This window comes from Rhinichthys klamathensis, unplaced genomic scaffold, assembly GCF_029890125.1.
Source record: "Rhinichthys klamathensis goyatoka isolate OS25496 unplaced genomic scaffold, OSU_Roscu_1.1 h1tg000147l_1, whole genome shotgun sequence".
Classification (NCBI taxonomy): Eukaryota; Metazoa; Chordata; class Actinopteri; order Cypriniformes; family Leuciscidae; genus Rhinichthys; species Rhinichthys klamathensis.
The window spans coordinates 584,056-596,975 of record NW_026606682.1 but is presented as its reverse complement, the minus strand read 5'-3'; the positions used below and the strand labels follow the sequence as shown (position 1 = coordinate 596,975).

General features: G+C 37.8%; 1 protein-coding gene across 1 annotated transcript; it reads left to right on the top strand.

Annotated features, from left to right (window-relative positions):
- Positions 1-662: 662 nt before the first annotated feature.
- Positions 663-12,228, top strand: csrnp2 (cysteine-serine-rich nuclear protein 2). The gene is made up of 5 exons (XM_056257897.1): positions 663-1,309; positions 6,685-6,854; positions 8,778-9,040; positions 9,150-9,446; positions 9,774-12,228. Exons 2-5 carry the CDS (start codon positions 6,698-6,700, stop codon positions 10,623-10,625), a joined length of 1,569 nt encoding a protein of 522 aa, XP_056113872.1. The 5' UTR covers positions 663-1,309; positions 6,685-6,697; the 3' UTR covers positions 10,626-12,228.
- Positions 12,229-12,920: the final 692 nt, after the last annotated feature.

The following is a 12,920-nucleotide window of genomic DNA, read 5'->3' as shown; positions in this document are numbered from 1 at the left end:
ATTAAAAAAAATTATTCAATTATTTTTTGACAGTAAAAAAGACAAAATAACTCATAAAATACAGTATTATGTAAAAAACAAATATTACTGTGGTTTACAAATAATTATTATTTAAATGTTTTTTTTTTTTTTTCTCTTTTTTGCTTAATTGTCAAAATGTCCCTCAAAATATTAAAACCAGTGATTTTCTTTAAGCTAAATGATTTTCTTTTTTTTCTTTTCTTTTGAGTTTGTGGCTGAAATATGAACACGGTTTGTTCTAAACACACTGAGATTCACCCACCTATATTCATACATTTTTCAGTATCAGTCTCTTGCTAATAGTGCTTGACTAGTTGAGAACGACCCCACTTAGTTTCCATGGAAACCGAACTGTCAAAAAAAAAAAAAAAAAAACGAAGCGAGGACTACAAATAGGCCCAGCTGGACTAGCGTAACTGTCACAGACGAGACGTTTGTTTGAGACAAAATATCCCTTTATTGTTTTACACGCCTTGTATCCAAATAAACCCGCCCAGAGAAACAATATCCGTTTTCTTGTCGAGGAAGACAACGGACATTCCAAAGCTAACAATAGGCTCTTTAGAACTACGTTTCCCGACAGCCTCTACGCCGGCACGTTGTTGACGTCACAATAAGTATATATGGGTCCCGTGCGGCATTCCTTACTCTATTGTTACATTGTAACAAACCGGGGCAGAAGAGAGGCCCACAGGGTCCTCGGGCCGACAGACACTACACATCATTTTTTGTTTTTTTCTTTCCTTCGAGGTGGAAATATAACGTTGCGATTTGTCTAAACATAGCGCAGAACACAACCACCTATCCGGAGGGGGAAAAAAACCGAAGCTCGGCTCTATTTGGTCTTTTTGAATGCAGGCATTTTAAAGGATCACCTAGAGATTTTATCTGCATGTATTGGATGCATCTACGTCGGAATTTTAAATTTTTAGTGAATGAGGTTCTTGTCTGTCTTCGTCTGCCCCGTTTTTAATCTATACAGAGCTTGATTGCAACGTTAAATGTTCGCATAGGCTTCTTGATACACAGACCCCCATTTATAGACCATGTCAAGACTAATGTCCATTGTTTACGATGCTTAATTTTTCGTGAATAAACTGCTATTTCCTCATTGGTCTGGCCATTTCGATGGGCTGAAGTCGCCGTTGTCTGTCATTTTGTAACCTTGTGGAAGTCTAAAGCTGAAATAGGCTCTAAATCCCCCCCAAAAAAGAGAACCATCCAAATAAAGGAAGCACGGAACGAGCGACAGCTTCGCCGGTTTAAAGGCTCTCTATTTCTGCCCAAGGTAAGTCTATGAGAGAGGTTTTGTGTTTCACTTTTCCCTTGCAGCCAAGCCTACAAAGAAAAACGAGGAAAATGGGTTGATCATTGGACCGGTTGCAACACAGCATGCCATTTTCTGCTCTGTCATAATACCTTCTGTCTGTCTTTCCCAGTAAAAAATAAAAAATCATGGGACAGATAATTATGTGACGTGTCATCTCAATCTATTGGGTATCACTATGGCAAGTTGTTTTAATATTTAGGCCTATTCCTTTAAACTAACTGTCTATGTTTTACTAGCACTTAATAGATACTAGTAGTATTTACTAGTACTGTTTCATACTATTTATCTACCACTAGCATTAATACAGGTCTGGTAACAATTTTTCCCATTGCGTTCCATAGAAAATGTGGTTCAGATGTTAACTATTTACCCCAGACTAGTGATCTAATAGATTTGTTGCTGGTACCTATTAATTCGGTACTACTTTCTAAATTACTAGTATATGTACCAGATTTACTAGTAGGCTACTTATTTGTTTGATATGCTAGTACCTATCCCAATTGTTACAAGTGACATTTCTTATCTGACACTAGTTACAATTGCTTTTTGGCTAGTCAATTTCTAAGATGCAGAACTAGTAGGATGCAGCTAGAATTAATTGTAATACACACTACATGTCTAATAAATAGGTTCTACATGGAATGGATGCTAACTATGTGGTTATGTGCTAGTTAACATATAAACTATATACTTTACTACCACAGCCTGGTGCAGTCACATTTTACAATACAGTGTTCATATTGCTGGACGTTTACATGTTTTGTAATATACAGTTTTGTAATATACAGTAATATGTTTTGTTACTACAGTTAATTACTAAAATAATTAACTGTAACATGGACAATGTAGTGTAAAGTGTCATTTAATAAATCTTCCACTTTATGTACTGGTAGACCTCTTTAAAAAACCCAGCTGCTGTGTGTGCATAGAAGTGGTGCATGGAGGCATTCACAGAATGGGAATAATGTTTGCATTTTAAGAAACTGCAATGTCACCTGCAGAGTTTGTAAGACGTGACGTTTATGTGTCATATGTCTAGGATGGGCTATTTTAGTGCAGAACAGTCAAACAGATTGGTGTGTAGTCAGTACTGGGTGATTATTATTCATGCTTTCTGTCCACCTCAAATAGGCCACAGGATGTGTGTTTGGAGCTCTGCAAACATATGTCAGCTTTGCAGTTGCATCCCTTCTTTTAAACGACCTGTGCTGCATTCAGAAACTAGTTAGTTTGCCTAAACCTGCCTTTCCTTCAGTTATTGGTATCATACTCCAATGGTATTGGAGATTCATTTTCTTTTCTGCTATTTTTCCAGAGATGGAGGTATGGCATAGAAATTATTACCGCATATCTCCCTGCGGACATCTCTGGGATATGCAAACTATGCATGCCTGTGCATGATGTCCGTTTGTCACTTCTTCGATGTGCAATGGGTTACATACAGTTGCTGGATGTCTAGTGCTCCCATTTTTCTCCATGGTACAGTGGAGTGCTTTTAAAAGCCTCTTTCTGCTTGCCAATGATCATAACTCTCAAATTGAGAACTAATTACTCCTTTACATCGAAAACTATGCACCGATATGAACATTTTGAACGATACCGATAATTCTTTATATTTGAAAGCCAATAACCCATATATTGGCCGATAAATCTAAATCCAAATTTTTATATCATTTGTGAGCCTGATTTCAAAAACAAAAGTCTTACCATTAAAAGCCATGTCCCAAGCACACAATTATAATGTTCTCATTATCTTATGCAGCCTATATGACAGACTTGTTGCACTTAACTGTATTTTCCTTTTTTGAAGTGATTTCAATCATATTTCATGCCATTAAAAAAAAACATGGTGAACAGTGCACATCTGAAGCGTCTCAGCTGAAGGAAATCCATTATTCATCGCTTTGATACATCGGTCAAATTTTATTATCGGGCCGATAACGATAACATAAAAAATGAACATATCGGCCAGTACCGATATGGAGGCCGATATATCATGCACCCCTATCTAAAACTGTGTTTTACAGTGATGTAACCTGGGTTTAGTGCCCATTTGTTCCAGTTTGTTGCATATCTGACTAGTTTTAATACCTGATGCAGAATAAATAGTAAGTCTCAGGTTGCAAGATTAATGCTTTTCAAATGAATATTATTGGATTATTATTGCCATCATTGTACCATCCAGCTGTTTCTTTATTCATTTAGGGTTTAAATGCATATAATTTAGTAACATCTCAAGCAATTTGTGAATCAGGCAAATGGTGATGAATGACTCTTCTATGCACGTTTGGTGCCATTGCAAAGCTTTCCTTTGTCACTGCCTGCCTCCATATGGTTATAATGCTTTACCCAATGTATAAGTTAAAACATATGCTTTTAAGACACTGAGTGTACACGGTGGTGTCTTAGTGGTGTATGTGTGACTAAGTTTGGCTTTGAGTCTGAAGAGAAATCTTGGCATGCTTCATTGAATACACAATAATTGGCAGACGTACTGCATTATTTGCTAGCAGCTTACTTGTAGATCACCACAGATTTTCTGTGCATTTTACTGCATCACCACGGTAGCATTAATTATAAAAGCAACACATGAAAGGGAGGAAACAAGAAATGCTAAACGAGCAAAAAATGGACTCGTTTAGCATTTCTTGTTTCTATGGATACGGTTCATTCATGAGCAGCGCACTGTGTCTCTAACACTGATGCATAAAGCAGCATATTTTCAATCCTGTTGTTTGTTGCAGCTGTTTTTGATGTTTCAAGGTTATTACCAGCGATAAGGTGGCAGATGTTGGCACGTACTTGATCTTGTATGTGAATTCAAGGCTACCAGGCCTGATTATTAAATTACATTATCAAAATGAATAAGACATTCATATGCCCAAGCTGAGTCAGGCTAATGTTATTTCCTTCATAATCAGAATTAATAAAACTAATCCAGTTTTTATGGATTTCACAAATCTGTGTGGGATTAAATCCATTAGGTTGTGAGTTTAATTGTCAGTCATAACTCTTAAGTCACCTTTTTTCCCCCCCTTCACATGGAAAAAGCCGACCTTCCTTCAAAGCCACCGCCAAACTATTCTCATTTAACCCAGTAAAAAGCCACCGACTGTTTAAAAATAGTGTTTAATCATGAAGAAAATCAAGCATGGAGCCGCTCAAAGCAGTTGTATTACACAGCTCCCTCGGGCTAAGGAGGTGGTCTGATCAAACGTCCCGACTCAGCCTTGTGTGACCTCACTGGTTTGACTGAACTGGTTTTGTTATCCGCTTGCAAAGGCTTGTTGTTTGTAAGATTCTATCGGTTTTAATGGAAGTGAAAAGACCCAAAACTTGGATGCAGTTTTTCCATGGCTATTGCTTTAAACCAGTTACCATGGTGATGTTTGCTGGCTTCATGATTTTTAAGCAGGACTCTCATACTGGATGGAGAAAGAGAAAGCCAAGGATTAGGTAGCAAAAGAGGTGATGTTGCATAAGCTACTAGATTGTTGTATGCGGCCTTTTTTGGTTGCATTGTATTTTACTTGAAAACAGGGAACAATTGGCATCATAATGCCAAATCACAGTACATTTCCAACATCGAAATATACAATATCACACTTTCCTCAATGGTGTATGTGCATAACCTATTTTCCCCAATACTTTTTTTCTAAATGAAGCCTTAAAATAAATGTCTCTCTTCATACAATATATTTAATTTACAATTCCTAGCCCCTGGTCCCTTGTTGGAGGGTCTACCTGCAACCATATTCGTTTTCTGCTGTTTGCTAAAAGTATTGTTAAAGGGTTTGTTCACCCAAAAAAGAAATTTCTGTCTATAATTACTCACCCTCATGTCGTTCCAAACCCGGGAGACTTTCACTCATCTTCGGAACACAAATGAAGATCTTTGTAGGGAGTTTGGATGGAAGTGTGAACGCGTGTTGGAGATTAGTATTTTGCGCAAACAAAGCACTCGTAAAATTGAGGTAAAACCACTGGAGTCACATGGATTACTTTAATGAGGTCTTTACTACATTTCTGCGGCTTGAAAGTGGTTGTGTTTCTGTCAATGGAGGGACAGAAAGCTCTCAGATTTCATTAAAAAGATTTTCCTTTGTGTTCCGAAGATGAACGAAAGTCTTACTGGTTTTGAACGATTAATGAACGATTCATGAGATAATTTACATTTGTGGGTGAACTAACAATTTTTTAAGTATTTATCCTTGTCCAAAACAGCTTCTGGTATTTTCCCTAGATATAATGTAATGAATGAATAGTCAAACTCCATTATCCTTTTCAATTTCTGCCGCTACTTCTTGCCAAATTGTGCCAAATGTATTTTGGGCAGTCCCAAAAAAAATATTAAAATAATGATTAGCCATTGACGTTAACACTTGGTTTGGGAGTTATTAAGAATCGTACTAAATTAGGAATTAAACTAAATTACGTAAACCTAAAAATAGGATTTGCCTGTATCACACATAAATCTGTCCAGTTTTCCTCTGTTATTTGAGAGTCAGAATCTTTTCCCCATTTTTGTTTAATGCATTTTGATCAATGGTTCTTGTATACATCCATAGACGCTTGTATACATCCATATAATCTCGAAACCAGCTTTTTGTTATCTTCTAATGAATATGCATTTGAAAATGTAAAATTATAATATAATTATTATACTTTTAACTTTTTTGTTAAAATAATCTCTAACTTGCAGGTATCTATAGAAATCCTGCTTTTCTAGTCCAAATGTGTCTAAAATGACCTGATAATCTGTTGTTTTCCATTGGAGATGACCTAACAGTAAGATAAAGTGCCTCTCCAAACTCACTGTTTAAATCTTTTGTTGCAATTTTATGTTATATTTGGCCGCTTTTTATTTTTATTCAGCATTGCAGCTGTTGATTAATCTGTTACTGGCCACGTTTCACATCGTTTTTAGTTATTTTAATAATTTTTTTTATTTAGTAAACTTTTTGAAGAATTACAGTTTTGCTTTAAAAATTAAAAGTTATTACAATTATGAAAAATGTTTATATATATTATTTATAATATATTTCTTTTTATTACAATATTAGCTTTTAAGATATTCACCAAATTGATTCACAGAAAGTTCCTTGACTAGACTATGTAGATTTTCAAACAGAAATTAGATGAAATGACAAAAGTACAATATATATAATCCATCCAGTATTTTAGAATTTATATGAGGATAAAGTGCATTCAAAAGTTAGAAATGCTGCTCTTGCTTTTAAACATATCCTACTCTTTTGTCATGTTTGAATTTTGCTAGCAATAGTCTTGTCAGTCTGTCTGACAAAGCTTGTACCTTTCTGCAATGCCTCCAGACGCAGTGTTTCCATGGAGACAGTGTCATCTCGCGGCCTGAAGCGCAGATTTGAGGAGGTGGACAGCGGCTCGCCGTGTTCCACACCCAAAGATTCAGATGATGACATCTCCAGCAGTGACAGCGCTGATAGCTGCGACAGTCTCAATGCTCCCTCCAGCTCTCTAACACGTAAGAACACACAAGTTAGTCTTATGACTTCATTATTATTATAGCAACATCCTGGCTATAAGTTATGAACTCAGCTCAAACAATTTCCATGTGTTTTGTTTTGTTCTTCACCCCTGAGCTTCTTTCAGACACCATTTGCACTATTGCAGTATTTGCAAATCAGAATCATTTCAGTGTAAAAGCTTTTGCATTTACTTTGTTTAACACATAGGGACTCTTTTCAGAAATATACCTTTAAAAGGGTCAAGAACGACTTTTTTTTTTTTTTTTTAAATATAACATTTTAAATGATTTTTACATTTTAAAAAAATCCTAATTTAGTAGTAATATACTATTTTCTATGCTGTTTTTGGCCCTCTCTTTGAAACACTCAGGTAAGAAAGGCATGCCATATTCGAGACTTGGAAGTAAACGCTCACTGCTATGATTGGGTAACTGTTTAATTGGGTAAAAGTTTAATTAATTTATTAAAATAATTCTCAATGTAATTCTCATTACATGTGGGGAAGTGTTTTCCAATGTTGTAAAATATCTTGTTACATAATTACCAACAATGAACATTTATGCGTATTACATGTGCTTTATAAGTTGTGGCAAATAAAGTTCAAGTACATGGAGGTACAAGAGTTATAATTGGCAAATGATAGCTTACAGTTTTTCGTCTAAATGGAATTATGAATGAATGTACCATAGTTTGTCACACCTTCATTCTTATAGTCTATTCATCGTCCATCCGTTTTGATATAGGGAAAAACGTATAAATTGTCATTTGCAGTGTCATGTTTTAATAATATGAAACGTGTTGTAATGTCTTACTGATGAGAAAACAGAAGATGCTGCACAGCTTTTATTCAGGATTACAGCAAATGGCTTTGATCAAAATAATAACAAAAGCAGCGTTCTCTACGTGCTTTCTTCCTTATCCGATAATCCAACACATGAACCCCATAAATGCCGAAGCAAAGGAAAGGACAGCAAATCACAACTATTCACAGTTTGACTGCGGCGCCACAGTATAAATACTCAGTACATATCATATCATGGTAAAAACATTGTTACAAACACTTGTGTGTTGCGACATTGCCGTCCTATCCAATCCAATATAGTTGGCACTGCATTATCTTTTATGTTTAATCTCTCTGAAAAGTCTGCGCCGAACAGTCTTGTTTAAAAACAAATTTGAAGTAAAATTAAGCGAACAAATGAACATTGTCTTACTGACACAATCTGGAACTTCGTTAAAAATAAAGTCCATCCACGCTTTCTTAATGTAACTGAGCAATGCAAAGACTGTTTTCCCACTAATATATTTCCCACTTCAAAACGTCTTGTAATCCTCAGAAGCATATCTATCGTTTTGTTGCTGTTTGCGTCTCTCATATTAACTAGGCCTACTACATGTTATATCAGTTGGTGGCAATAATGTTTACAGTAGGGTGTACAATAGTACATGAAAGCACTATATAAATGCCTCATTCATTCATTCATTCATATAAATAGGCGTTGATCTTCTTCTGCAGAGGTTGTCTTTTATTGCACTATGACGTAATAATGTGATAAAATCTGTCATTTTGGCAGCTTGGTTTCAATAAAAACTGTTTTGGACTAACAAGGAAGTTTTGAGTTCTGACACTTACAGGATATTTTTATAGTATAAAGACCTCTTAAATGTCAAAAGTATTAATGTAATTCATGACCCTTTTAAGGCCACCTTTGGACTCCGATACATCCTCTATAGTCCGTTTCAGGAGTATGTCCTACTTAAAATAAATAACATTGTTCCTAAAGCAGCAAGCCTTGAGATGAAAAGTTGTTGAACACCATTTTGGCATTAAACACAATATTGTCATTTAAGGAGGCATAGGTTGAGCACCAAAGCTATATATAGACCGTAACATTATTGTTTACATTTTGTTTCTGTAGCTCCCTCCATTCTCAGAAGACACAAAGTGTCTTTAGGTCGTAAGCAGGTACGCTTTGATGCGGTGACGGTCTACTACTTCTCCAGAAGGCAGGGCTTCACCAGTGTGCCCAGTCAGGGTGGCAGCTCCCTGGGCATGGCGCGCCATCACTGCGCTATACGACATTACACCCTTGGCGAGTTTGCACGAGAACAAGAGAGCGGCCACAAGCATGTGCTGCGTCAACACTTACGCCAAGAAAAGCTCAATGCTCGCAAGTTAAAGGTTAGTTGTGTGTGGTTGTTGCTCCTGTTGCTCATACACGATTCTGCTTTTGCAGTAGGGCAGCTAATTTGTTTTGATTTTAAGAACTCTCTTACCTGACTTTTCCCAGCTGACACGGAATGGAACTGTAGATTGTCCTGAAGCGGAGTTGCTTACCCTGGACGACATATCCGATGAGGATCTGGACGTTGAGAGTGTGGAGGTGGACGATTGCTTCTTCCTGCAGCCTCTTCCTACCAAGCGGCGCCGGGCACTATTGAGGGCCTCAGGTATTGCCCGTATAGATGCCAGAGAAAAGGCTGATCTGCGTGCCATACGTTTGTCCCGGGAGGAGTGCGGTTGTGACTGCCGCTTCTACTGTGACCCTCGGCACTGCGGCTGCAGCCAGGCTGGAATTAAGTGCCAGGTAGGGCACTTGGTAGTCTCGAAAGTACTTTTTACTATTAAGTAGTGTCCACTTAGCCCAAGGGTGTCCCTTCCTGCTCCTGGAGGGCCACCCACTGCAGAATTTAGCTCCAGTACACCTGCCTGAAAGTTTCTAGTGAGCTTTAGGACCTTGTTTAACTGGTTCAGGTGTGTTTAATTGGGGCTGGAGCTAAACTCTGCTGGAAGGTGCCCCATTTGGAATTGGATTGGAAACCCCTGATTTGGACTATTAGCCTATTCAAATAAAAGGCTATCATTTAATATCAGGAAAAAAATCATGCTCTTTCTCCTGTACTTTGTTCCAAAGGTGGATCGGATGTCCTTCCCATGTGGCTGCACCCGTGATGGTTGTGGTAACACCGCCGGCCGCATTGAGTTCAACCCTCTTCGTGTGCGTACCCATTATCTCCACACTGTCATGAAACTCGACCTGGAAAAGAGAATCCTGTTGGGTGTTAGGTCTGGAGAGGACTGTGGGGAAGAGACAGAGTTAGTCTCCTCGCCCTCTCTGTCTCTTTCTCCCTTGGACTCGGATGTGGAAAGCCAAAGTGTTCAGGAGCTGCAAGAGGAGCAGTGCGACAGCCTGGAGCGTGAGAACGAAACGGCCGTGCTTCACCTACAAAGTGCAGAGGAACGAGAAAGGAGACTGGAACAAGAGGAGCAGCAGGTCGAGGAAGAGCAGAACGCCGACCCAACCCTTTGCCTCCTGCAGGGTGCCCTGTCCAGCCAGGCTGGGATGGAGGGCATGGAAGGTGTTGAGGGAGTCCTTCTAGAGGGGCCTTTTCCTGAAGGTGCCACCCTGCTGTGTATTACAGAAAACCATCCAGATGAACAGACCCAGCAGAGGCTGCTCAAAGACCCTTCTTCTGTCCTCTACTATCAGGTAGGCCACGTAGAGACGGCAGCCTTTGAGACGCTCCCAGCAAAAGTAGAAGAGGCGGTGAGGGAAGGTGATGATCCAGAGACGAAGAGCGTTCGGCAAAAACAAGAAACCTGCGGGCAGGATTCGGCCAAGAGCTTGTCTGTCGAAGTACCTCCACCTTTCGAGGATGGTGGCGAAGAACATCTTTGTCCAGAACAGGCCTCAAATGACGGGGAATGCCTCGAGACGTGCCTGGCACTGGATGAAAAGGCAGTACAACTTCCTCCAGAAGTGTAGAGCCCATCAACTCTGCAGATGTTTTGCACAAGTTAGTCATTAAATTCAAAGAGAGCCTACTCCACACAGTGCGATATCTTACAATTCTGCATAATGTTATTCAATGTTAATGAAACATGTTACCTTCATGGGTTTGTATCCATTTTAGCTGGAGATAAGCATGTACTGTGTTTGAAGTAGGTTGTCTGTGGTAAAAATGAGTAATTAAAAAGAAAAAAATAGAATAATTTATTTAAGAAAAAATGAAAAAAAGAAACTCAAGAAGAGCAGAGATCCTGATCTGACAAGTGTTGTTTTTTCCAATATGGTATCGGTTCATTACTTGATACTGGTGGGGAAATGTGGCCTTTATGTCGAGGAGCAAGCATTTTCAGGATTATCCAGCGGCTTCTTATGGCCTTCTAGTTTGTATAGTTTCCAATAGCGCACCCCGACAACTAATTGGCACTGACCAGAGGGTATATACTAACGTTAAGTTCACGTTTCGTCGGAATTACTGCAGTTATGAGATGACAACTCTGAGCTGTTCATATACTCTGACTCAGTTCTATAGCAATGCTCATAACGCCAAAATGTATCCATGCGCAGCTTTGTTGCTTATGACAGAAAAATCTCTTCATTAACTTGGAATGGAATGTACTTGGAAGAGTTTTAATCAAATTCAGAGGTTCCAACCTTAGAATTACACAAGTTCCCAAAGTTCCTCATTAAAACAATGGGTTTTAATCCTCAGAATTCTGTAATTATGGTAATTCTGCCAGGGCGTGAATGCAACATTAGTAGTATGCATATGGCTAATGCTAACGCAGTGCTAATGCTAAGAGAAGGGGTTGCTAATTTTTGATGAGGCTGCTGTTTGTAGCATCCTTCCTGTGAATAGACCCAACAATCCTGGAAATACTTGGTTTTCATGTACTGTACAAGTGTTTTGCTAAGAGCTAGCATGAAGATGAGTGAAAAAGCTGCTTGTTCTCTGTATGCACGTTGAAAACTTGATTCGTTTGAACTTGCTGACGGGGATCAGGAGGATAAATGAATGTGCAAGCCATTTGCATAGCAGTTCTTTACTGATTTATCGTAGTCTTGACCTTACACCGTTTGAAGCTGTAGCCTAACGTCCCAGTTCGTGGACATTTATTTATTTACCACCGCTTTGTATTGTGAGGGCGAGGACAATGTGTTTAATGTTTGAGTACTGTCACCTACAATCAAATGTTTTTTTTTTTTTTTCAGGAGTGAATGAGTTCGTACACATTTATTGCACATCAAGCCTTTAAAGATTACAGAAGAGATTCTAGCTGTAATTTTACTTCAGGTAGAAAGTAAAAATATTGAGTTCTATGTATGGGTGAATATCATAAAACCATGTCCAGGTCACATTTTACTCGAAAATCTAAATAATAAATAAAAACAAGACATTTTACATAACTAAAATAAAGCCTTTTTTAGAACCATAAAGATTTTTTTGTGACTGTTCCACAACAGTTCAGCACATTTTACCTGCAAATCCCATTACTGTAGTGCATCCACGTTTTATTTTTATTTTGTACATTTTATTACTCTCAAATGGCGAATCTCATATTTTAATATAGTAATCTAATTACTTTACTTTACAGTAATGAGAAGTTTGGGTGCAAATGTCATAAATTGACAATGACACAATGCCAAAAAATCTTAATGGTCTTAAAATTGGCTTTACATTCTATTTTAAAAATGTAATTAAAAGAATCTTATTTTCTTTTGTGCTGAAATATGACTCATGACATGATGTGTTCAACCTTTAAACTAAGTACTTAAAATCTAAGATCATCTTATACATCATGTAAACCTTTATGTACTGTATGACAAGTCAAGGAAGACTTTGAGGTCTATACTGTAATGTTGACTCAGTTTGTCACACTAGGCCACAGTTTTATATAGTCCTGGTATTTAAGGAACATTACAAGTTAGACTGATTATAATATTCTGTCAACAGTGCACATCATTTTAAACGTCCAAACCCTCATTTTAACCCTGTGAAGACCATCCTCCTCGTCCTTTTTACCCTTGCTGTTCTTCCCTTTTGCATTTTTAGTGTCCGTCCCTCCCACATACCTCTTGTTTTAGAATATGAATAATGTTGATGAAGATTTTTCCTAGATGCTTTCTGTTATAGTTGTTTTAGTTCACTCCTGTTTAATGATAGTTAAAAACAAAGTAATAATTTGAATGGTTATATGAAAAGAAAAAATGGTGTCTTCAAATAGTATAATGAGTTCTGTGATGTTGCTAAATTATTTAAAGAAACCCAAGAAA

Coding starts and splice junctions, on each gene's coding strand:
- csrnp2 (XM_056257897.1), top strand. CDS start 6,698: ATGGAGACAGTGTCATCTCGCGGCCTGAAGCGCAGATTTGAGGAGGTG. Junction 9,041..9,149: donor TCAATGCTCGCAAGTTAAAG/GTTAGTTGTGTG, acceptor GACTTTTCCCAG/CTGACACGGAATGGAACTGT. Junction 9,447..9,773: donor AGGCTGGAATTAAGTGCCAG/GTAGGGCACTTG, acceptor TTTGTTCCAAAG/GTGGATCGGATGTCCTTCCC.